The following is a 23809-nucleotide window of genomic DNA, read 5'->3' as shown; positions in this document are numbered from 1 at the left end:
TTTCAGGCCTTTCTCACCTTTCAAAATAATTTTGAAGCTAGTGTTCTCTGACAGGAAATTTAAACCCAATTTAATTACCCTCTGAAAAGAGATCAGAGTAACTTATATCTGAAAGGATTTTACCCCCTAACAAAACAAGTAACTTTAAACATGCTGCCTTATTTTCTTTCATGACCTCAGAAAATCTTAAAATCACTTTTTTCCTCATTGGGAGGTAAGAAAATCTACAATGTAGGATGGTTATGGTCCCTTACTGAGAAGAGTTCACTTACCCACTTCACAAGGTCCTGGCTATACTTCATACCCTTCAGATAACCCTCAGCAGTTTGTATTCTTACCTGTAAACTTGTGGTTGGGGTTCATATGCAGTCGAAAGTTTTTAGAAAATGTTGAAATGTCAAAATTAATGGGAGGTGTAATTGTATAGCAACTAAATATTAGTGACTGACAAAGACTATAGCTGCCCTGTTTTAAAACTTGTCTTAACAAGCGAATTGAAAAATGTTTACCAAAACTGAGTTTTCAGTGATCCTTCTGCTTTCTGAAAAGATGTGTGTTGTGGGCAGCAGTGCTGCAACAGAGAGTTGCTTGTAATTTAGATAATTTAGTTACTTATAATTTAGGTAAATTGAGCAGAAGAGCAAATACACACATACATGTACTCAATAAAGGTATTTAATGTCCTGATCAGAACAGCTACTATAGCTGCTTTATGAATGTGAATGGAACAATTGTATTTGAATGGGAAATTCAATGTAGTAGGTGATTCTCAAAAATCTCATCACTTTTTAAAATTTTATGTATAGTTAAGAATATTTTAATAGACTCATTTCTCAACATGTGTTAGTGATGCATAGATTCAGTCATTTTTGTTTGTTAAAAATATTTTTTGGCTATTTGTGATCAGTTTACATTGAGATAGTATATTGGCTCTTGGCATATGTTTATAAGTGATGTAATGTGCCTACCTTATCGAGTTTTTCATCATTTTCATGGAATGTGAACCTTGATCTGTAGGGGATGACTAAGACGTTAGGAATGACTCAGAAAAATAATAGAAAGTTCAATTTAAAAATAGAAAGTCCTGACTGTAGAGTAGGTGGGTCAGAGAGAGAAAACTTTCATATTTGCTGTTTAGTGACTGAAGGCAGAGCTCTGGGTGAGACCTGAATTGAATACCAGCTCTACTCTACCAACTGTAGACACAGATTTGGATAACTGTGACCTTAGGCAAATTACTTAACTTCTTTGACTCCCAGGGAGGATTTCTTATCTGTAAATGGAGATGATTATAGTAATAGTACCTACTTTATAATGTAGGTTAAATAAAGTAATAATGCATGTAAAGCCCATAGTAGAGGGTCTTGAGTCCAGTATTAGCATTTATTCTGACTACCAGTATAGTAGAATTTATTTGGATCTGAAAAATTGAAATACCTTTGATAGTATATTCTACTTATTATTACTTTTCTAATGGCATAGAAATAGTATTGGCCAAGAAGACCAAAGACAATTTAAGAAATGAACTATAAAGGCTTCAGCAACACTGCTGACTTTTTTCTACCTCTACTTTTAATTGTTTCAGATGAGAAATGTTGTGCAGATTGCACACCCCACAGTTGAAGAATAGGTTCTGATTTAAGATGGATACCTTTCTGCCTTACCTCTTTGACCTCTGTTCTAGTTAAAGTGTCTGGATTTCAGAATCTGACCCATTAACCATTTATCATACCCATGGCTATGTCTAGACACATTCCCTATGTACAGATAGGATATGTGCAACAGAAATTAAAGGGACAGAATAAAAGCTGTAGAATGAGGAGCATGGCCTTGTCTTAAGTTTTTATGTTAATGTGGGGTTTAAGCTGCCCTCGAGAGTATAAGAATATGCTTTTCAGAGAGAGAAACTTTCTGGGTTAAAATCTTATCCATGAGATTTTGCTTTGTAGTTATGCAGCCTCGGGCAAATTGCTGAGCCTCAGGTTTTTTCATCTGTTCAAATGATAATAGCCTACCTCTATGAATGAGGTGATACCTGAAAATGATATTTTTGTGTATCTGTGTATATAATAGATGTTCAGTAAATACTAGTTTTTAACAACTTGAACTTTGAGAAAAAACTGTTGTTTTCGTCCACTGTAACCCTTCCATGTTATCTTTCAAGAAAGTTAATCCCAGGGATTAATAATCTGTTACGTGTTCACAAATTAAATAACATTTTGACACTTGCTTGCTGTTTTCTATTCATTGGTATTTATTGACGCCTAGCAAGTTTACATTTATACATAGTTCAAACATAAATACACAATGCATACATGCTCTATAATTATATATATCAGCGACATTAAAGGTGATTGGCATTCATTCAGAAAGTGTTTATTAAATCAGCCTGGCAAAGTAGCAAATTATGCTTAATGTTTTTGTTCTGATACTTTTAAGTTCCTTAGTGTGCTAATACTCATTCATATGAAGGCATTTTTATAATATAAATGTTAGCTTTGTAATATGTTACCATAGTTAATAGTCTGATTGTTTATGTAATTAATTTCGTAGCATTACGTTTTAACTGAATACAACAATACCTTTTGTAGTTCTTATTGCCAGAAGAATAAGTCAACAAATACAGAATAAAATTTGAGAGACTTTTTAAAACATTATGTTTTGGGTTCATTTTCTTAAGTGTAAATAGCTTTTATTAATAACTGTAAGTTAAAAGGTAAGACCACACCTAGATACTTTCCTTTTTGTGTACATTGTAGACCTAAACTGCATCTCAGAAAACTAGTAGAGAAAGTTAATAGAATTATAAACCTATAACATTAGGTAACTCTCTCTTTACCAGTTTGTCACTCAAGCCCTATCAGAAGGTTGGTTTGAATTGGCTGGCCCTGGTACATAAACATGGACTTAATGGCATTTTGGCAGATGAAATGGTAAGTAGTACTCTATTTCTAGGATATATTATTAGTAGGCATCCTTGCTGTCATTTAAAAAATGAAAATTTCCCTTGGACCCTGTTAGTTTACTGCTCTTAGCAAAGTATAAGCCCACTTGCCCTTCTCAGTTTTCTATTGCTTATGTGAGTTTTAGCCTCCTTACTTCCTCTCAGAAATGAAAATAGGTTTTTTGTCTTTCTCATCAAAGTAATAAATATATATTTTTAAAATTAGATGTTACATAAAAATACATAGAAAAAAACCAATATCACACATAATCCTATCACCTTAAAAATAAGTATTTATTTTTCTGTGTCTTTCCAGATTATTCTGCAGATGTGTTTGAATGCATCATACATATATATACATGTACATATATATATTATACTAAAAGAGATTTTAATGCATGTGCTTTTCTATAGCTGCCTTTAAAATTGATCATAGATACTTGTCCTTGTCAGTAAGTAAATCTACACATTTATCATCACCATCATCTCAGCCATTTTACTTTTATTAGAGATCTCTGAGTTTCTGTTCTTTTCCCAATCACATTTTACTTGAAGGTAAGCTTAGGAAGTTCATTACAGCCAATAGTCCAAGTATTGTCATGTAGAAACTTGACCTTTAATCTAACTTTTACTTTCCTTCTGCCAACTATACTTTTTAAAAAGTGTTTATCATGTTCAGTGGAGAAAATGTGTATTGAATATATATGTATTAAGTTGTGGTGGGGGTGGTGTTCACTCTCTTAAATCATGTCCGACTGTTTGTGACACCATGGACTGCAGCACGCAGGCTTCCCTGTCCTTCACTATTTCCTGGAATTTGCTCAAACTCATGTCTGTTGAGTCAAGGATGCCATCCAACCATCTGATCCCTCTGTCTTCAGTCTTTCCTAGCATCAGGGTCTTTTCCAGTGAGTCAGCTCTTTTACACTGTGTAGAGTTTCAAAATAAAAACAAAGATAATAATCCTTGTCCTCTATTTCACTTCTAGTAAGATAATCGTCAGTATTTTAAGACAATTCCTACATGTACCTCATACTTTTGTTAAAACATAGAAGTGATTGAGAAAAGTGAATAATATATGTGGGATTTAAAAATAATTAGAAGTTTTATATAGAATATAGAATAGTACAATTGTGAAAACTGGACTTGGAAATCAAATCTGGGTTCTGGGTCTACATTTGTCTTTCATGGGCTGCCTAACCTTTACCAAATGACCTAATCTCTCAAGGCTAAAGTTAATAAAGCATAGGTAATTCCTATATCATTTATATTTGGTGTCGATGAGATATATTATGTGGAACTGTTTTTGTATCCTGTAAAGTACAATATTTATGATAAGGTAGTGTCTGCTAGAGCTTCCCTAACAAAATATTAAAGACAGGGAGACTTAAACAACAGAAATTTCTCTTAGTTCTGGAGACTGGAAGTCTAAAATCGAAGTTTTGGCAAGTTTGGTTTCACCAGAGGCTACCGTCTGGTTTGTAGATAGACACGTTGCTGTGTCCTCACATGGCTTTTCCTGTGGGCACATTCAGTCTCTTCTTAAAAGATTAGGGTTGGGCCCTTACTCTTATGACTCTATATTTAAATTATCTCTTTAAAGGCTTTATCTCCCAAAATCTTAACATTGGGAGTTAGGACTTCAACATGTAAATTTGGGGTTGGGAGCAATTCAGTTCCTAACAGTTGGCAATGTTTAGCTCTCCTGAGGAGCTGTTCTTCCTCTAGCCTTTTTTTGGAGAAGGAAATAGCAACCCACTCCAGTACTCTTGCCTGGAAAATCCCATAGCCGGAGGAGCCTGGTAGGCTACAGTCCATGGGGTCATGAACAATCGGACACGACTAAGCGACTTCGCTTTCACTTTTCACTTTCATGCATTGGAGAAGGAAATGGCAACCCACTCCAGTGTTCTTGCCTAGAGAATCCCAGGTACAGGGGAGCCTGGTGGGCTGCCGTCTATGGGGTCGCACAGAGTCGGACACGACTGAAGCGACTTAGCAGCAGCAGCCTTTTTTTAATATAATACTTTATTGATGTGCATATAGATTTTTAACTTAGTGACTTTTTACATATATGTACACCTATCTGACTGCCTCTCTATCAGCATTTCCATCATCCCAGAAAGTTGCATTATGTTCCTTTTCAGTCATAAACACCACCATTATTCTGACACCTATCACAGTACAATAATTTTTTTCTGATTTCTGAACTTTGTATGAATAGATCCATACAATATATACTGTTTAAATAGTTTCTGGCTCATTTGGTACATAATACATGTATTAGTGGTTTGGTGGTGGTGGTTGCTTTTGACCCACTCTCCTGGCAGTTTAGATTATTTCCAGGGTGTGGTTGTTACAATAAAAGTGCATCAGTATTCTTACCCAAGATGTTTCATAGACATATGCTCTCATATCTCTTGAATATATTCTTAGGAGTAAAATTGCTAAGTATTAGGATTGGTATATATTCAACTCCAGTTAGTCAATGGAACGCCGTTTCTGTCAATCCAGTATGTATTAAATGGTTGCTTTATATTAACAGTTACCAAAATTATATTCTTTATATGCAAGCAGAGGTCTTTCATATTAGTGTGTATCACATATTAATAAGCAGTTAAAATACATCCCACTCTTTTAAGTTGTAGTATCACTTGGAGATTATGATCTGTTTTTTGGTTATTGAGAACTAAGAATATAGTAGAGTTACATTGTGGGGAATCATAAATAAATAAAACCAGAAACATTCTTTTTTCTTTCATTTTCCCCGTATTTATTTGAGTCTTTTGTTTGATTTTACATTTAATATGTTTTCTTTTAAACTTTTATTTTAGGGCCTGGGAAAAACTATTCAAGCCATTGCATTTCTGGCTTACCTCTATCAGGAGGGTAATAAAGGTCCTCATTTGATTGTTGTTCCAGCATCAACTATAGGTTTGTAATACTGTGGACAATTTTACTTGACTAAATAGTGTTTTATATGAAGAGAAGAAAAACTGTGTGTGTGTGTGATTTCTTAGTTTGTGGAGGTGGATGTTCATTTTTGTGGTTTCCTTTTAACTTTTCTCCCTTTGCATATGTGTGTTATTATACTGGAAATCTTTTTAAAGAAAATAACTCAGTATAAGTAAGTTATTCAGCTTATAAATTATTACAGATCAAGTATCATTTGAAAAGATTATTTGTTTTCATAATACTTTTAAATTGTTTCATGAGTAATTAATTTAAGGGAAGCTAAGTGAGCTCAACATTCAGAAAACGAAGATCATGGCTTCCGGTCCCATCACTTGATGGGAAATAGATGGGGGAAACAGTGGAAACAGTGTCAGACTTTATTTTTCTGGGCTCCAAAATCACTGCAGGTGGTGACTGCAGCCATGAAATTAAAAGACGCTTACTCCTTGGAAGGAAAGTTATGACCAATCTAAATAGCATATTCAAAAGCAGAGACATTACCTTGCCAACAAAGGTTCGTCTAGTCAAGGCTATGGTTTTTCCAGTGGTCATGTATGGATGTGACATGAGTTGGACTGTGAAGAAGGCTGAGTGCCGAAGAATTGATGCTTTTGAACTGTGGTGTTGGAGAAGACTCTTGAGAGTCCCTTGGACTGCAAGGAGATCCAACTAGTCCATTCTGAAGGAGATCAGCCCTGGGATTTCTTTGGAAGGAATGATGCTAAAGCTGGAACTCCAGTGCTTTGGCCACCTGATGCGAAGAGTTGACTCATTGGAAAAGACTCTGATGCTAGGAGGGATTGGGGGCAGGAGGAGAAGGGGACGACAGAGGATGAGATGGCTGGATGGCATCACTGACTCGATGGACGTGAGTCTGAGTGAACTCCGGGAGTTAATGATGGACAGGGAGGCCTGGCGTGCTGCAATTCATGGGGTCGCAAAGAGTCAGACACAACTGAGCGACTGATCTGATCTGATCTGAAGTGATTTAAACTTAGAATTAAACATTTATTAAGTGAGAAATATGCAATTCGTCCCAATTCAAATTACTGTTTCATTCTTTTTCAATTGATTGTAGACTGGAGTCAGAGAATGTGTGTATGAATGTACCCCACCCCCCAAAAAAAAGAAACGTCAAAATTAGAAATTAATAATCATCTGTAAATATAATGATTGGGCTTCTGCTCTTTATTTTGATGCCACCTGAAAATCTCAGGGATAAAATTGTAAAGAGTCTGTGATTTTTCAAAATCATCTTCTGTTACTTTTTAAAAGAAGAATTTCCTGGTGGAACTTGTTAGACTTTAGTGTTCATTTCATTGCACACATATATCCTGTTGTAGCAGATGCAAGTAATATCTCTTTTGTCTCATAGATAACTGGTTAAGAGAAGTTAATTTATGGTGCCCCACTTTAAAGGTGCTCTGTTACTATGGTAAGAGTATGTCGTTATTCTCTTAACTTTGGAAACTTCTTTAAAATCTTAACATACAGTTAAGTACAATAAATCAATTTATATGTTTCATCTTTAAATTCTAGGTTCTCAAGAAGAACGTAAACAGATTAGATACAACATTCATAGTAGATATGAAGAATACAATGTAATCGTGACCACGTAAGTATTGAGAAAAAAAAATTGGAAGAAAAAAAAATGTACAGCCACCAAATCTTTTTTAAAAAATGTTTTTAAAATGAAATAAAATTTATGCTAAGGACCATGAAACAAAAGTAATAGAATGAGTTATGTTGGAAGATTTACGCATTTTTTCAGTTTGGTGTGTAGTACCATAACAACACTTTTTAATTAATTCTGTAGGAATGATTAAAAGAATTCATCCAGAATTCATCTTTTCTTAATAAAAGAGACTCCATTTTCATATATAGTCTTGTCCTGCTAGCTGCTGTTAATTGTTATTTCTTGAATTCACTCTACCAGTTTAATATAATGAACAACTAAGCACAGAACATTATATTCTTAACAGAAATGTCTTAGCTTCATGTTTGTTTGTTTGTTTTTTCCTACTGCTTCTTAAAATATAACAGTTCATAAAGCAAAGTGTGTGATAATTGCAGATCACATATAAATTGTACCCAAATTGGCCTCTTCTAGATGTGTAGAGGTTGTCTAATTACAACACATAAATTGTCTTTTAACTGCATATTGCAGCTTTTGTAACTTGGTTACATGTACATCATCCTCCCTGGTAGCTCAGATGGTAAAGTATCCACCTGCAGTGCAGGGAACCTGGGTTCGATCCCTAAATCAGGAAGGTCCACTGGAGAAAGGAATAGCTACCCACCCTAGTATTCTTGCTTGAGAATTCCATGGACAGAGGAGTCTGGCAGTCCATTGGGTCGCAAAGAGTCAGACACAACTGAGTGACTAACATATACACACTTACATGTACATCAGTAATTATTGGATATAAGTGCATCAGTACTTATTTGAGTACCAGCTATGTTGCTGCTAAGTCACTTCAGTCGTGTCTGACTCTGTGCGACCCCATAGACAGCAGCCCACCAAGCTCCCCCGTCCCTGGGATTCTCCAGGCAAGAACACTGGAGTGGGTTGCCGTTTCCTTCTCCAATACATGGAAGTGAAAAGTGAAAGTGAAGTCGCTCAGTCGTGTCCGACTCCTAGCGACCCCATGGACTGCAGCCTACCAGGCTCCTCCATCCATGGGATTTTCCAGGCAGGAGTACTGGAGTGGGGTGCCATTGCCTTCTCCACCAGCTGTGTTAGGTACTAGCTATTAAAAATATATAAATAAAAATAATTTTTTGAAACATTGATCTCACATGAGTCCATGCTTTTAAAGGTTTATTCTTAGAGACTGATTTTTTCTTTTGGTGACAGGTATAACTGTGCCATCAGCAGTTCTGATGATCGTAGTCTGTTTCGTCGGCTGAAACTGAATTATGCAATTTTTGATGAGGGCCACATGCTGAAGAATATGGGCTCCATCCGCTACCAGCACCTTATGACAATTAATGTAAGAGAATGTTCTCTGAATTTTTCCAAGTATGATAAAATTTCAGATTTTGTGTGTGTGTGTGTGTGTGGTATCTTAAATTAGGGATCAGTAAACTTTTTCTGCATAGGACCAGATAAGTAACTTTTCATGCTCCATGAGCTTTCTACTGTGGCTCCATGAGCCATAGCTACTGTCACTTGTTTTTTGCTTTTTCTTTTTTTTAACCCTTTAAAAATGTAAAAACCATTCTTAGCTCATGAGCTTCAGTTTACCAACCTTTGTACTATAGGATAAACTTTATGGATATAAGATGTAATCTATCTTCTTTCATTGCTTCATAGAAAAATAATGTGGGAACATGAGTTACCCACTTATAAACTATTTTATACATTCTACCTTTAAGTACAATAGATGGTAATTTTTTAGAATTACTTATCTTTCATCACAGAATATTTTATTACTAATAATGATTTTAATTTTTTTCTCCTCCACTGAGGGAGATAACCAAAAAGTATATAGATATTTTTTTCTTTTAAGGCAACACTAATCTAAACTTTTATCTTTGTTCATAGGCAAATAACCGTCTGCTGCTCACAGGCACACCTGTGCAAAATAACCTGTTAGAACTCATGTCGCTGTTGAATTTTGTTATGCCACATATGTTCAGTAGTAGCACCAGTGAAATACGAAGAATGTTTTCTTCTAAGACAGTAAGCATAAATTCATATTTTTTTCTCAAATGTCTTACTTTGTGTTTTATCTGGACCATTTTTTAATTTTGTCTTTTTTCTTGTTTTCATCAGAGATGTGCTTATGAAATAAGTTTAAGTGGTTGATATCCCTGTATTTGGATGAGTTGGGAAGTCAGCCAAAATACAATGGGAAATAAACTGGAGGCTTTTATAATCATTGTCTGAAAGTTTTGGTTTTTAATATCCTGATTTTCTGAATCATCATTTCAAATCGGTGGATAGCTCAGATATTTAATATGTGGAGAAAGTTTGATCATATCATCTTCTTTTTTAAAATTAGATAAATTAGCATTTTTTTTAATAGGTAAACTATAAAGCCAGGCAAGATAGAATATCCCAAAAATTCGTATACTGGGAGATATGTTTTGCATTAACACTCCATAAAAGTCACAATAAAGAAATCTCATTTAGAAGAAAATATGGTTAATTTTTTCCCTGTTACTTAGAAAAAGTGAGAGTGTAGTTTTCAGGAACTCTGATTTTCCAGCACAACAATGTTTATATAGGTTCTTGACACTCTCCCAAATCACATGTATTTTGTGAGAATTTTCTTTTTTTTTTTTTTTTTTTTCATTTTAACAGTTTTTAATGAAAGCTGTAGACAAGATGACTTTATTCTTGCATCTTCTCAATTGTTTCTTCCTTATATTTGCCCTTTTCCTTTCCTACTTGGCGAGATTTGGCTTTACGTTCGAGGATCTTTTTGCGGTCTTTGTCCAGTTTTAGTCTGGTGATAACCACCTTGCTGGGGTGAATGCCCACATGGACAGTTGTGCCATTAGCCTTCTCCCGCTGCACTCGTTCAATGTAGATGACGTATTTCTTCCTGTAAACCTGGACTACTTTGCCAATTTGCTGCCCTTTGTAGTGCCCTCGGACAACCTGAACTTCATCATCCTTTCGGATGGGCATGGATCGAACGTTGTACTTCTGTCTTAGCTCTTTAGAAAGAGGAGAAGACATAATTTTCCTGCGAATGTGGGAAGGCGCATTGAAATGCCTTTTTCGATTCTTGCTTCGGTCAGAAGTCACAAAGGGATTGAACTTCATTTTGGCCGCTAGCGCTTCAGCGATGGCCACAGAAGGGAAGAGCGAGAATTTTCTGATAATCTTCTATTGCCAGCTGCCTTTCTAATTTCACTAATGTAGTCCCTCCCACTTGGTGGCCTTAGCAGATCATAGGATATGGAGGATTCCTTTAAAATCTTAGAATAAAATTCCTTTTCTCCAAAATTAACAGGTTTTGGCTAGGAACTACCCTATTTCTGTAGACTAATGATTTGCATCACCTGCACTAGCTTTCTTTGGGGGCCATTTTCCACAAATAGATAACAAGTTTCTACTTCTCTCTCTCTTTACCTCCACCCAAACTCCCTTAAATACACACATATCTTTTTAAGAGAGTTATCTGTGTGATCAGTAATGACTCCTCAGTTAATAACTTGTGAACAGTGTCCTAGTGCAGCTCAATTTCATTACCTCTGGAGAGGGCATGATTTGTCACAACACCTGCAAGTACCTGTGGAGTCTCAAGAGCCATATGCCAGCCCAGAATTCAAGTTCCGTCTAGAATGAATTGAATTTCTATGGGAAACAACTCAGAATGTAGTGAGGGAGAGTTTCATGTTGTGTAATAACTTTAAAATGTCATGTTCTTACTTTACTTAGAAACCAGCAGATGAGCAAAGTATATATGAAAAGGAGAGAATAGCACATGCAAAACAAATTATAAAACCATTTATTCTCAGAAGAGTAAAAGAAGAGGTAACTCTTATCTGTGTATTTTTATTATGATTGGTTTTAAAATCTTTTTTACTCTTTATTTGAATGATCTGCTTAAACCGTTTTCCTTTCACAGGTTCTCAAGCAGCTGCCCCCCAAAAAAGATCGAATTGAGTTATGTGCAATGTCAGAGAAGCAGGAACAACTCTATATGAATCTCTTCAACAGATTGAAAAAGTCTATCAATAACATGGGTATAACCTTATTTTCACAATTTTATGTAAAGAATAATCCTGTACTGGGACTGTTTTTTTGTTTAATCGTATGATAGTGGGATTTGCTTTTTTTTTAAGTTTGAATTTGAAGAAATAGTTTTAAAACCTTTTGTTTACATTGAGATGTATTTCAGCAGACAGCCATCAACTTGTTTTTTTTTTTTTAATGTGTACTTTTGGATCACAGAAAAAAATACAGAAATGTGCAATGTCATGATGCAGTTGAGAAAAATGGCCAATCATCCTTTATTACATCGCCAATATTACACAGCTGAAAAACTCAAGGAAATGTCTCAGCTTATGCTAAAGGTAAGGATTTTGTATGCTAACAGTAAGCTTTATTAGCACTATTAAGCTTTAGATTCATTGTTAGTCTAAAAGTCAGACCATTGAACCTAATAAGGGTATTAACCCTTTAACCAAATATTTAAGAAAAACATTTTTAAGACAAAGTAGAAAACAATTAGACATAAGAGCCAAGAAGGACTGACAGTCTACATCAAGAGTCAGCCAACTATGACCACAAGGCCAAATATGACAGTAGCTATGTTCAAATAAAGCTTTGTTCTAACACAGCCATATGCTTTTGTATCCGTGTTTTATATTAAACTCGTGGAAAATTTTAGACATGTATAAGTAGAGAGAATTGTGTAATGAAAGCTTCTACCTGGGTAACCTTCACCCATATTCTACAGTTATCATCTGGAATGAGACTGCTCTCTCGTGTTTCACCTAGAATCCTCCCCAGGATTATTTTGAACCAAATTCTAGACATTATTTCAACTGTAAATATATCAGTATATTATCTCTAAAACAGTAAGAACTTCTTAGCTGTATTATAGCTAAAAAATAATTATTAATTTCCTTTGCCAAATCTGTTGCACTGAAATACCTAATGATTTAGATATTTTATCTTATCTGAACAATTTTATTAGATTGTTCTAATCATATTATAAATTATCTTCATTTTGAGGTGTATATTGTTTTGTTTTATTTTGAGGAACCTACACATTGTGAGGCTAACCCTGACCTGATCTTTGAAGATATGGAAGTTATGACAGACTTTGAATTACATGTACTTTGTAAACAGTATCGACATATTAATAACTTCCAGTTAGACATGGACTTGATTTTAGATTCTGGAAAATTTCGAGTTTTAGGATGCATCTTGTCTGAATTGAAGCAGAAGGTACTAAAGAAGAATATATCTCCCTTATATGTTTTCCCAATTAGTTCAGCTACTTTAAAATAGTTCTGGCATGATTTGACTTTCTTGATGTTTTAGCCTATGTTCTGCATTCTTCTAGAAATCAATGTTTTGAGCATATTTTGGATGTATTTGGGCATGTTTTCCTGATTACTTTTCCTCCATCTAATAGAAGTTAGTAGAATATATTTATATTGATTTTTAAAATAATCTTAATTGTCATTATTTCATAGGTGACATTGTATATAATTGCTTCAAAATTAGTATTTTGAAGATACATGGTAACATAAATTAATCCTTATATGTGAGCATTAACATAAATTAATGCATAATGTTTACATGTGAAATAGCTTAGATTTGTAAGATCACAATCTAATTAGTATTTTTTGTAGCTATTCCCATTAATTAGTCTTAAAAATCAATTTTAGGTCCAAAGTTTAGAAGATAATTTATATATAATCTAAAATAAGAAATTTATCTTAGCTATGATTACTTGATTATTATTAAAGAGGCAGTTTTTCATTAGATAATTATTTTTTGTGTACCTAACTAATATATGTATTTCCACAGGGTGATAGAGTTGTATTATTTAGCCAATTTACCATGATGCTGGATATTTTAGAGGTTCTCTTAAAACATCATCAGCATAGGTACCTCAGATTAGATGGGAAGACTCAGATTTCTGAAAGGTTGGTATACTTGGTTTCAGAAAATCTCTACCTTACTCTCAAATAAGAGTAAATGTTAGAATTTTAAATGTCTAGAGCTTTTCATAGAATTGTATATTGCTTTGAGTCTTATGTTTGGTTACTTTAGATCATTCATTACCTTAAGATGAGGAAAATTTAATTTTTGTTCTGAACCATAGTCAAATACATTTTGAAACAACTAGTAGAATTAGATGTATGTCAGTGCTTTTCTCTTTGAAAATCATTCCGAGTCTAAAGCACATTGTCTTTAAACCAAGATTACCTTAAAATCTTGTTTTGAGGGTAGTTAAGTAAGTTTGGGGTTTTGGTTGTCTTAAAAGCAGTGCTTTTTCTAGTGTGTTTAAACTGCATTATATCTTTGGTTTATTTTTTTATCAGTCTAGAGTAAATTTTTTTTTTCCTGCATTGAGTAGGAAGAGAAGTAATGCTAAAGAGAATAAACCATTATAGTTTTAATGGTTATAGTTTTAACCATTTTAATCTTGAAATGCATAGTTCATCAGGGATATTGTCTGTGAGTCATAACTGACTGACTCTAAGAAGGTTAAAGATCACAAAACTGTATCAGAATTTAGAAAAGCCAAGAGTCTTTTAACAAAAGACAAAATTAACTAGGAATTAATCAAATCTGCATAGTTAAAAGTAAGAATTCTTAATAGTAGGGAGATAAGTGGTGTATAAAATAAAAATAACTATAGAGTGCCAAGAGCATATATTTACATCTTGAAGTTTATTTTCCATGTGACGTGATTGCTTTCAGTTTTCATTATGAACCTTTTTGTGATATTTAACCTAATATATTTATCTTATAGGATTCATCTAATTGATGAGTTTAATACCGATATGGATATCTTTGTCTTTCTGCTGTCAACAAAAGCTGGCGGCTTAGGAATAAACCTGACTTCAGCAAATGTTGTTATACTTCATGATATTGACTGTAATCCTTACAATGACAAACAAGCAGAAGATAGATGCCATAGAGTAGGCCAGACGAAGTGAGTGTTTGCAGTTGAAATTTATTTTTAATTAAATGCCAGTTTAATTTCTATAGAGTATTAGAATATGATCTGTCAGATGTCCTCTCTTAGTTTTTTGTTTTTATATTTTCAGCAAAGCAAGACTCCTGTGGTATTTTATACCAACAGTGTTGGATATGAACTTCACTATATAACCTATTCATATTCCAGTAATTAAAGCAGGGAATTCCCTGGAGGTCCAGGGGTTAGGACTAGGCACTTTCTCTGCCAAGAGAGCGGGTTCAATCCCTGGTTGGGGAACTAGGATCCCACAAGCTACATGGTGCAGCCTAAAAAATAAAACAGAATAACCTCCCACCCCCAGTCCATATCGTTCTGCAACTAATGAAAACGAAGTCCTACCAATGGCCCAGCCCCTTTGAAAAAGATTAGTAATTGAAATAACTTCTTGTTAAGCCATGTAAGAGCCAGACAGATTTGGTAATATGATACAGTTGCTACCTTCTTACCTCATAGGAAATAGATTATGTGAGCTGTAGGTATTTTAGGTGAAGGTTAAATTAGACATTGCTCACAGGACATAAAGAGGTGAAAATACCTATAATTCAGCTCTGTTCTCAATGTAAAGAGCAAACAATCAGTCTTTATGGGGTGTTTTACTGTATTTCCAAAAGACATTGATAAGTTCATTTATGAACCAAATATTTATTAGTACTTTTTGTAGAACTAAAACCTCCTATGTAATCTTTGTACTTTACAACACTTCCATACTTTTTGTACTAAATTATATCTCTTGGAACCTGATAAGAAAAGCATGTTCTTTGTTAAAATGAAATACCTACCTGAACCCAGAATTGTTTGTTGTAATACAGTTATACCAGCAATTTTTATAGATACCTTTTTTCTTATCCCTTGGATCAATAAGGATGTTTAAAAGTGACATGCTCAGAAAATGTCAATCTCAAGTAGTGTGAATAAAAGAATTTAAATTTATGGATGTATTCATTAAAACAATTTTCTGATTATTCTTACTGCATTCTTAAGCGATTTATGTATTTCATAGTTTATATATATCAAATAATTTTATATTAAGTAACCAGTGGACATATCTTGTGTTTTCTTTAGAGAAGTACTAGTTATAAAATTAATAGGCCAAGGGACAATTGAAGAATCCATGCTAAAAATTAATCAACAGAAATTGAAACTAGAACAAGATATGACCACAGTAGATGAAGGTAAGTTTTTTATCAGCATAAAATATGGAAAGGCATCAATTTAGCAGTAGCTGCTGCTGCTGCTAAGTCTCTTCAGTCGTGTCCGACTCTGTGCGACCCCACAGACGGCAGCCCACTAGGCTCCTCTGTCCCTGGGATTCTCCAAGCAAGAACACTGGAGTGGGTTGCCATTTCCTTAGCAGTAGCAGGGAGTAACCAAGATGGTTTGAGTCCTTGATTGGCATGCAGATTATGGATAGCACAGGGGAACATAAGCATACTTGTGCCAAAAGTACTGCAGTAACTAAGATCATTCTGCCAGAACTGATAAAACCACTTTGATTTTGAAAAATTCTGTCTCTTCCATTCTCAGTCTCTGACACAAAAATATCCCAGAAATAAAATTGGGTCCATAATTTTATCTGCAGTTTTATAATTTACTTACTATATTAGAAATATTTATGAATCCAAAACACATGGCACAATATTAAGTTCTTAAGAACTCTAACATTTATATTAATTTCATTTTGACTAGCAAAATACTCATTACTCTAGAGTACAATAAAACGCACTTATTAAAAAATTGAATAATTTCAAATTAAAGAGCAATTGGATATTAGAAACAATCATCAAATAGAACCCTCTCCATTTCCTCCATCTTTTTGAAGAGAATGATTTTTAAAGTTTTAATTTTTTATTAAAAAGGTAAATAAATCCACATAGTTCAAGATTCCTAAGATATAAAAGGGCAAATAAAAGCCTCCTTCCCACCCTATCACCCAGCTTCCTCATAAAGTTTATTTTTTATTGTATGACCAGTTATTTCTGCATCTTACTTTTTTATGTGATGTTAAATTTGGATTTCATGGACTGTTTTGAAGTCTTTGGACAAGTTGAGAGGCAAGCATGTCAGTGAATGTCCTGAGAGTTTATACAGTGGTTTGTCATCTTATGCATATTTTTTACTGAAAGGAGAAGAGTAGATAAAAGTATTGTCTTACATTTAGACTCTAGCTGGGGTCTGTATGAGTGACAGAGAAAGAGAGACGCCTGGATAAGTGTCTAGATACTGGGGTCTTGTTTAATTGAAATTTTCTTTAAGTCAATGATTATCTTTGGACTGAAAATAAGTTTAGATGAAATTATTTCTGTTTGGTTGGATTTGTGAGTTTTGTCTTTATTTTCACATTCAGATTGTTATATAGATGCTTTTATTTAGTGAACCTGAGGAGTAAATACTATGTACTCTATGAATAGGATATGATCCAGGCTATCTATATCTGTCTCTTTGTATCTTTATCAAATCAGAAAGAGAAGCTGTAGACTACTCTGCTGGCAATGTGAACATGAGCACAGGGGAAGTAGCCCTAATATTTGTAGGAATTTGAGAAGGTTTTTAACAGGGAGTAACACTGAATCAAACTGGGCTTTGAAAATTGATTAAGAATTCACCAAAAGTAGAGAAAATTGGAAAGAAGTATGCTTCATAAAATATTTTTATCAAACTTGTAACACCAGTTTCTGACCTGCAGGTGACGAAGGAAGTATGCCAGCAGATATAGCCACATTACTGAAAACATCAATGGGCCTGTGAAATAAGAATTGTTAATTCCTAACTGATGAGGAAATATCAACTTGGTGCACTCAAGGACATTTACATTATGATGACCATGGGGTTTATGAACATTTATAACTTTTTATAATTTCCATATTACATTTCTCATAGTATGGACAACTTTTTTGCCACTAACTGAATTCTCCAGATGCTCACATGTGAAATTTCAAAAAAAGCCACGAATATGTAGTCTTGAAGATGTTAAATAATCATTTTACAAAACAGTTTTCTGAATGGGGATTAGTTGGTGATTGTTTGTAACAAATACGCTAATGCTTTAGAAATGTCAGTATTTTTGTAATTATTTCTACCTCCAAATATATATATATATATTGTCTTTCACTGGATAATGTGTGTAGATTTTTACATGTGCCTTATTTGACAATGCTTATGTCTTGTTTTTGCTCGTCTCATTTGAAGTTTTTTTTTTATTATGTTAAAGAATGCAGCTGTATAGATTATATAGCTTTCATTTTATTGCTATTTGAAACAGATGTTCACCACTGTCAACAAGAACTCAACCTGAATTTAAAGGTGGCATTCCATATACTAACCCCCTGCCCAGGTCCTCCCAAGTACTTCTGTTAACACAAATTTGTTTGGCTAGGCACTAAGTTGTTTTCCAGTGAATAGTAACTGAAGAAGCCTTTATCTATACTCCATGAAGTAAATCCTTCTGTTCATTTCCCAACTGCACTAACTGTGCTTACTAGTCTACCTATTCTTGTGCATGTTTTCATTATTTTCCCTCTCCTGGCTTTTGCTTCTCTTGAAACTGTTGCCCAGTCATTTCTGCTCCAGTTCTCTTTACATAGTAGTTTATTCCTGCCACGTCTCCACATATCAGCAAAATGTTGGTGACATTTTTCTAGTCTAGCAGAACAGATTAGCAGGCTGATTCACTTCAAAGCAGACTGAATATGACTTCATTTTAAGGCAGCATTAGGTACTGCATGGAAATAAGTCATTAACTTTGAATTCTTATCAAAACATAATTTACACTTTGCAGAATTTCCAGTACAGGACCTCCTGAAGAGAGAGCCATTCTTCAATTCCAATTCAGTGTGGGTGACAAAGTGAAATTTAGAAGTAAAGTTGTCTACTTGATATTTAAGTCTTTATTAAATCTTTCTTTAAATTTTTGCCTGTTGGTCTATATTGCTGTTTTTATTATGCATCAGTTTCTTTGTATAACTTGTGAGTTTCATGTGTTTTGTTTTATTATGTAAATATCATTATAAATAAACTTATTTATAAATCAAAGATTTGTTCATTTTTGAAGATTATACTTTCACAACATCCTGACTTTCTAAGTTTCTAGAGTAATAGAACTCTTCAGTTGAAGGCTAATGAAGCTCTTATAGTGATTCTTCAGATATTATAGACCCTGAAAACTCATGACTCAGTAGACTTACCCAGTCTTGAAAGATTGAAAGGATTCTGCAAATAGTATTACTACCTCCTTCTACATCATGGTACCCAAATCACTTATATTGTTGAGAATGTTACCTTCTAAAAATCTTAAATGGGTTCCTTGTAACTTGCTTGTATTAATGTGTCTTCAGTGATAGGCTGTTTCTTTTGTTGTTGTTTAATCCATATTTTTATGTTTAATTAAATGTAGTTGGGTTCTCCCTGTAAAGCTCTGTTATGTTTTTGGCTTAATAAAAATAATTATAATCATAAGTTGTATTATCATACATTTTGTAGTAGTTTCTATATTGAGCACAAATGGTATTATGTGCTTAATATTGTCTCTTTCTCAGTAAACTAGAATGATTACTTTGGATATATTCTCATTAGTCCTTTTATTGAACTGATAGCAGTAAAATTCGAAATCCATATTCAGGAAAGACTATATGAAGCCACAGTTGTTGGAGTAATGTTTGGCCAACTGAAGCACCGTATGTTTTTTTAATACAGGTCACACGGATAAAAGACATGATGTGTTTTCATAACTCTTAGTTCTGACCCCACAGTCTTGTAACTTTATACCAATAGATACGTATGTTGAAACATTAATATTGTTCCTCGTTGGTGTTATTGTATAATGATGATTAAATAAGAGTATCAGGAGATTTGGTTTCCATTTGTGTGACCTTAAGATATTTAAATGGTCTATAAAATGAATGAATTGATTGTTTTTATAAATATAATATGCAACTCATTTCTGCTGTGATTAATTCATGTACTCTCACCCTTGCTTACTTGCTCAGTGAGGAGATGCTTAAATACAGGATGGGATAATGGAGTATGTTGTTTTTCTCTGTGAAAAAAAGATGACCTAAAGGTTATGAAGATACTATGATTGAAATATTTCCTTATAAAATCTGCTATGGTTGCATTTTCTGTTGAATCATGATATGTGTAAACAGTGGGACTCTATATTATAGAGTTTTCATAATTTATATAAATATTATATTTATCACTTACTAAGTTCTATTTTCAGTACAGCTTGTTAGAATGTAATTATGTGGAGGAAAATCAACATACATAAGAGGGAGGAAAAGTTTCTACCTTTATTATCTAGAGTATTATTTGAATTTCTTCTGTGAAGGACAATTTTTTTTTCCCTCTAGACTGCCCTGATGACATATATGAGGACTACAATGAGAAGTTGCTTACAACCTATTATCATTTCTTAACAGCTACTAACAGTAAGAATAGTAATCTGAAGAAGCAAGGTACTTCAGAAATACACTTTGTTTTTCAGTGTAATTCTTTTTTTGTTTATTTTTAATTTTTTATTGAAGGATAATATCTTTACAGAATTTTGTTGTTTTCTGTCAAACCTCAACAAGAATCAGCCATAAGTATACATACATCCCCTCTCTTTTGAAACTCCCTCCTATCTCCCTCCCCTCCCACCCCTCTAGGTTGATACAAAGCCCTGTTTTTAGTTTCCTGAGCCATACAGCAAATTCCTGTTGGCCATCTATTTTACATATGGTAATGTAAGTTTCCATGTTAGTCTTTCCATGCATCTCACCCTCTCCTCCCCTCTCCCCATGTCCATAAGTCTGTTCTCTATGTCTGCTTCTCCACTGTTGCCCTGTAAATAAATTCTTCAGTACCATTTTCCTAGATTCCGTATATATGTGTTAGAATACGGTATTTATCTTTCTCTTTCAATAATGTGTACAGTAATTTTTTTCCTCAGATTTCCTAGAACATTGTTACGAAGAAAGAAGCACCTTAAATAAGATCACAGTTAGATGGACTTGCCTTTTCTTTCTTCTTTTCCCACACCCTGTCCCCACTTCTTGCTTCTCAACTATATTCCCTTTCCTCTGCCATTCATTTCATGGATAAGGCTATCTGTTTTGTTAATCTGTTTCCTGATACGACATACTAAGATTAGACAACTCAATAATATTAACGTGTATATTGAACTAAAATGTTATTTTTCAATATAATTATGGTTTAAAATAGATTGGAATAATCCAAATATACAGTTAATTGAAAGATTTCTATGTAAATGGCTTGTTTATATGGGTAGTTCTTGTACAGTCATGTAGAGCTATAAAAATGATTCAACTTGAAAGTGTAAAATAATCCTTTTTTACACTGTAAAAAGAAAAAGGATTGTTCCATGGCCTTTAAAAATTTTGTCAGCATAAAGTAAATGTATAAGTAAATGAATGAACTAGAGAAACTAATATTTAGTGCCCTGTAAAATGTTAGAAACATTGAGAAAATTTTTGTAAAAAATTTATCAAAGTAGTTGGAAGGGTACCTTCCTGTAAAACTTGCAGGCAAGAATTTTTTTTTTTTTTTAAACTTTGGCAAATAGTCATAACCCTAGATTTCAATCAGCTTCCAACATTTCATTGCTTTTTTTCAGTGTTATGAAATAATGTCCCCCACCCCCGTTGTTTTTTCTTTTTAAGTGGACTTTAGTAGAGGAGATTTAGGTTCATAGCAAATTAAGCAGGATGTACAGAGGGTTCCCATGTACCCTTGTCCCCACACAACACAACTTCCCTCGCTATCAACATCTTACACCAAAATGATACTTTTGTTACAATCAGTGAACCTACATTGAGACATCATAATCACCAAAAGTTCATCGATTACACTAAGGTTCACTCTTGATGTTGTACAATGTATGGGTTTGACAAATGAACCCATTATAGTATCTTGCAGAATAGTCTTACTGCTTTAAAAATCCATTGAAGTTTCCTCCATGTCTTTTCATGGCTTGATAGCTCATTTCTTTTTAGCAATGAAAAATGTTCTCTTGTTGGGTATACCACAGTTTTCTTATCCATTAACCTACTAATGGATATTTTGGTTGCTTACAAGCTTTGGCAATTATTGATGAGGCTACCAACAATATCAATGCTGGTTTTCTTGTGGACCTGTTTTCAACTCCCTTGGGCAAATACCAAAGAGTGTGATTGCTGAATCATATGGTAAGAGTATGTTTAATTTTGTAAGAAATTGCCAAACTCTCTTCCAAGGTATATGTACTATTTTGCATTTATATCAGGAATGAATAAAAGTCCCTGTGGCCCCACATCCTTGCCAGCACTTGGTGTTATATTTTGAATTTTTACCTTTATAATAGGTATGTAATAGTATCTCATTGTTTGCAGTTCCCTGGTAACATATAATGTTGAGCATCTTTTCATATGCTTATTTGCCATCTGTGTGTCTTTGATGAGGTGTGTATCCAGATGTTTTCGTCTATTTTGTAATCAGGTTGTTTATTTTGTTGTTGATGTTTAAGAGTTCTTTATATATTTTGGATAAAGTCCTTTTGCAGATATTTTCTTCCTATCTGTGCCTTGGCTTCTCATTCTTTTCATCTTCTGTTCTTTTAATGTGAGGGATTTTTCACCAGTCGCACTTCCTCCAGGATATCTTCATCTTTGTCACAACCACTTTCCTCATTTATGTCAGTAAGTTTGCCTTCACCAAGTTCTTCAGACTGCGTGTGAAGACCGTCTTTCCATTTATGTTCAGTTTGAGTTTCACTCCAGCATTACCACTTTCCTTTACTGTACTTTCATCTTTGTTGGTGAGTTCTCTTTTTCTTTTTTTTTTTAATACTTTAATTTTATTGGAGTAGAATTGATTTACAATGTTGTTTCACCTGTACATCTAAGTGATTCGGTTATACATTCATATATTTTTTAGATTCTTTGGTCATATAAGTAATTACAGTACTGAATAGAGTTCCGTGTGCTATACAGTAGGGGGTCCTTGTTGGTTATCTGTCATATACAGTAGTATGTGTATGTTCATCCCAAACTCCTAGTTTATTCCCCACTACACACACTTTCATTTTTGGTAACCATAAATTTGTTTTCAGTATCTGTAAGTCTGTTTCTGTTTTGTAAATAAATTCATTTGTATCTTTTTTAGATCCCACATATAAGTGATAATCATGATATTTTTCTGGCTTACTTAATGTGACGTGATAATGTCTAGGTCCATCCATGTTGCTGCAAATGGCATTATTTCATTCTGTTTATGGCTGAATAGTATTCTATTATATATATGTTGCACCTCCTAGCCCTCCTCTGTTGATGGACATTTAGGTTGCTTCGATGCCCTGGCTATTGTAAATAGTGCTGTGATGAACATCAGGGTGCGTGTGTCTTTTCAGATTATTGTTTTCTCTGGAAATACGCCCAGGTATATGATTGCTGGATCATATGATAGTTCTAGTTTTAGTTTTTTAAGGAACTTGCATACTGTTCTCCATAGTGATTATAACAGTTTACATCCCCACCAACAGTGTAAGAGGGTTCTCTTCTCCATACCCTTTCCAGTATTTATTATTTATAGACTTGCTTTTTGATGATGGCCATTTTGACTACTGTGAGGTGATACCTCATTGAAGCAACAGCTTTGATTTGCATTTCTCTGATAATTAGTGATGGTGAGCATCTTTTCATGTGTTTTTTGGCCATTTTGTGTTTTCTTTGGAGAAATGTCTCTTTAGATCTTTTGCCCATTTTTTGGTTGTCAGTTTTTTGACAGAGTTGCATGACCTTTTTGTATATTTTGAAGATGTAATCCCTTATCTGTCACTTCATTTGCAAGTATTTTCTCCTGAGGGTCGTCTTCTCATTTTGTTAATGGTTTCCTTTGCTGTGGGTGAGTTCCTTTTTTCAATTATCCATTTTTGTAAAATGTCAGGCGGGTTTATCACTGAGAAACAAGCAGGTGGCACAGCTACACGCTTTGCTGTCTGTGCGTAAATGACAGATGTGCAGTGACCAGTCTCCAACAGGCTGTGAAAGAAGCGGCATGATTGGTCACACATCTGTCTGTCATTTACATAGTGACTTGTGGGCTGAAGCGCTAGCAGCAAAATTTATACTTTATGCAATTACTCAATAATACACCATGGAAACTGAAATCCAAACCATTTCTTTTTTTGGAAAATATGTAACTAAACCACTGTGACTGAAATTCATGCATGTCAGAACTAGCGCAGAGCATGGCCTGC

The 23809-nt window shown here is 34.1% G+C and overlaps 2 protein-coding genes across 5 annotated transcripts in view; one reads left to right on the top strand and one right to left on the bottom strand.

Moving 5' to 3' along the window:
* Nucleotides 1-18609, top strand: part of SMARCAD1 (SWI/SNF-related, matrix-associated actin-dependent regulator of chromatin, subfamily a, containing DEAD/H box 1) — a 90692-nt gene extending 72083 nt beyond the window's left edge. For all 4 annotated transcript variants that reach the window (XM_025290407.3, XM_006076537.4, XM_025290406.3 and 1 more), the window contains 14 exons: nt 2843-2933; nt 5779-5878; nt 7275-7334; nt 7439-7514; nt 8757-8892; nt 9447-9584; nt 11295-11390; nt 11485-11602; nt 11811-11932; nt 12624-12812; nt 13401-13519; nt 14353-14535; nt 15643-15752; nt 17264-18609. In XM_025290407.3, the coding sequence (XP_025146192.1) occupies nt 2843-2933; nt 5779-5878; nt 7275-7334; nt 7439-7514; nt 8757-8892; nt 9447-9584; nt 11295-11390; nt 11485-11602; nt 11811-11932; nt 12624-12812; nt 13401-13519; nt 14353-14535; nt 15643-15752; nt 17264-17325 (1600 nt within the window). In that variant the 3' untranslated portion in view covers nt 17326-18609. The remainder of the gene's footprint in view (nt 1-2842; nt 2934-5778; nt 5879-7274; nt 7335-7438; nt 7515-8756; nt 8893-9446; nt 9585-11294; nt 11391-11484; nt 11603-11810; nt 11933-12623; nt 12813-13400; nt 13520-14352; nt 14536-15642; nt 15753-17263) is intronic.
* Nucleotides 10200-10713, bottom strand: LOC123466000 (60S ribosomal protein L26). The gene has a single exon (XM_045166315.1). The coding sequence runs from the start codon at nt 10674-10676 to the stop codon at nt 10239-10241; it is 438 nt and encodes a 145-aa protein (XP_045022250.1). The 5' UTR covers nt 10677-10713; the 3' UTR covers nt 10200-10238.
* Nucleotides 18610-23809: the final 5200 nt, after the last annotated feature.

The sequence above is a fragment of the Bubalus bubalis genome, chromosome 7 (assembly GCF_019923935.1).
Source record: "Bubalus bubalis isolate 160015118507 breed Murrah chromosome 7, NDDB_SH_1, whole genome shotgun sequence".
Taxonomy (NCBI): Eukaryota; Metazoa; Chordata; class Mammalia; order Artiodactyla; family Bovidae; genus Bubalus; species Bubalus bubalis.
Note: the sequence above shows the minus strand (reverse complement) of the source record. Positions and strands in the feature narration are given on the sequence as shown.

Excerpts from the sequence above, each read along its gene's own strand:
- LOC123466000 (XM_045166315.1), bottom strand. The coding sequence starts at position 10,676 with ATGAAGTTCAATCCCTTTGTGACTTCTGACCGAAGCAAGAATCGAAAA.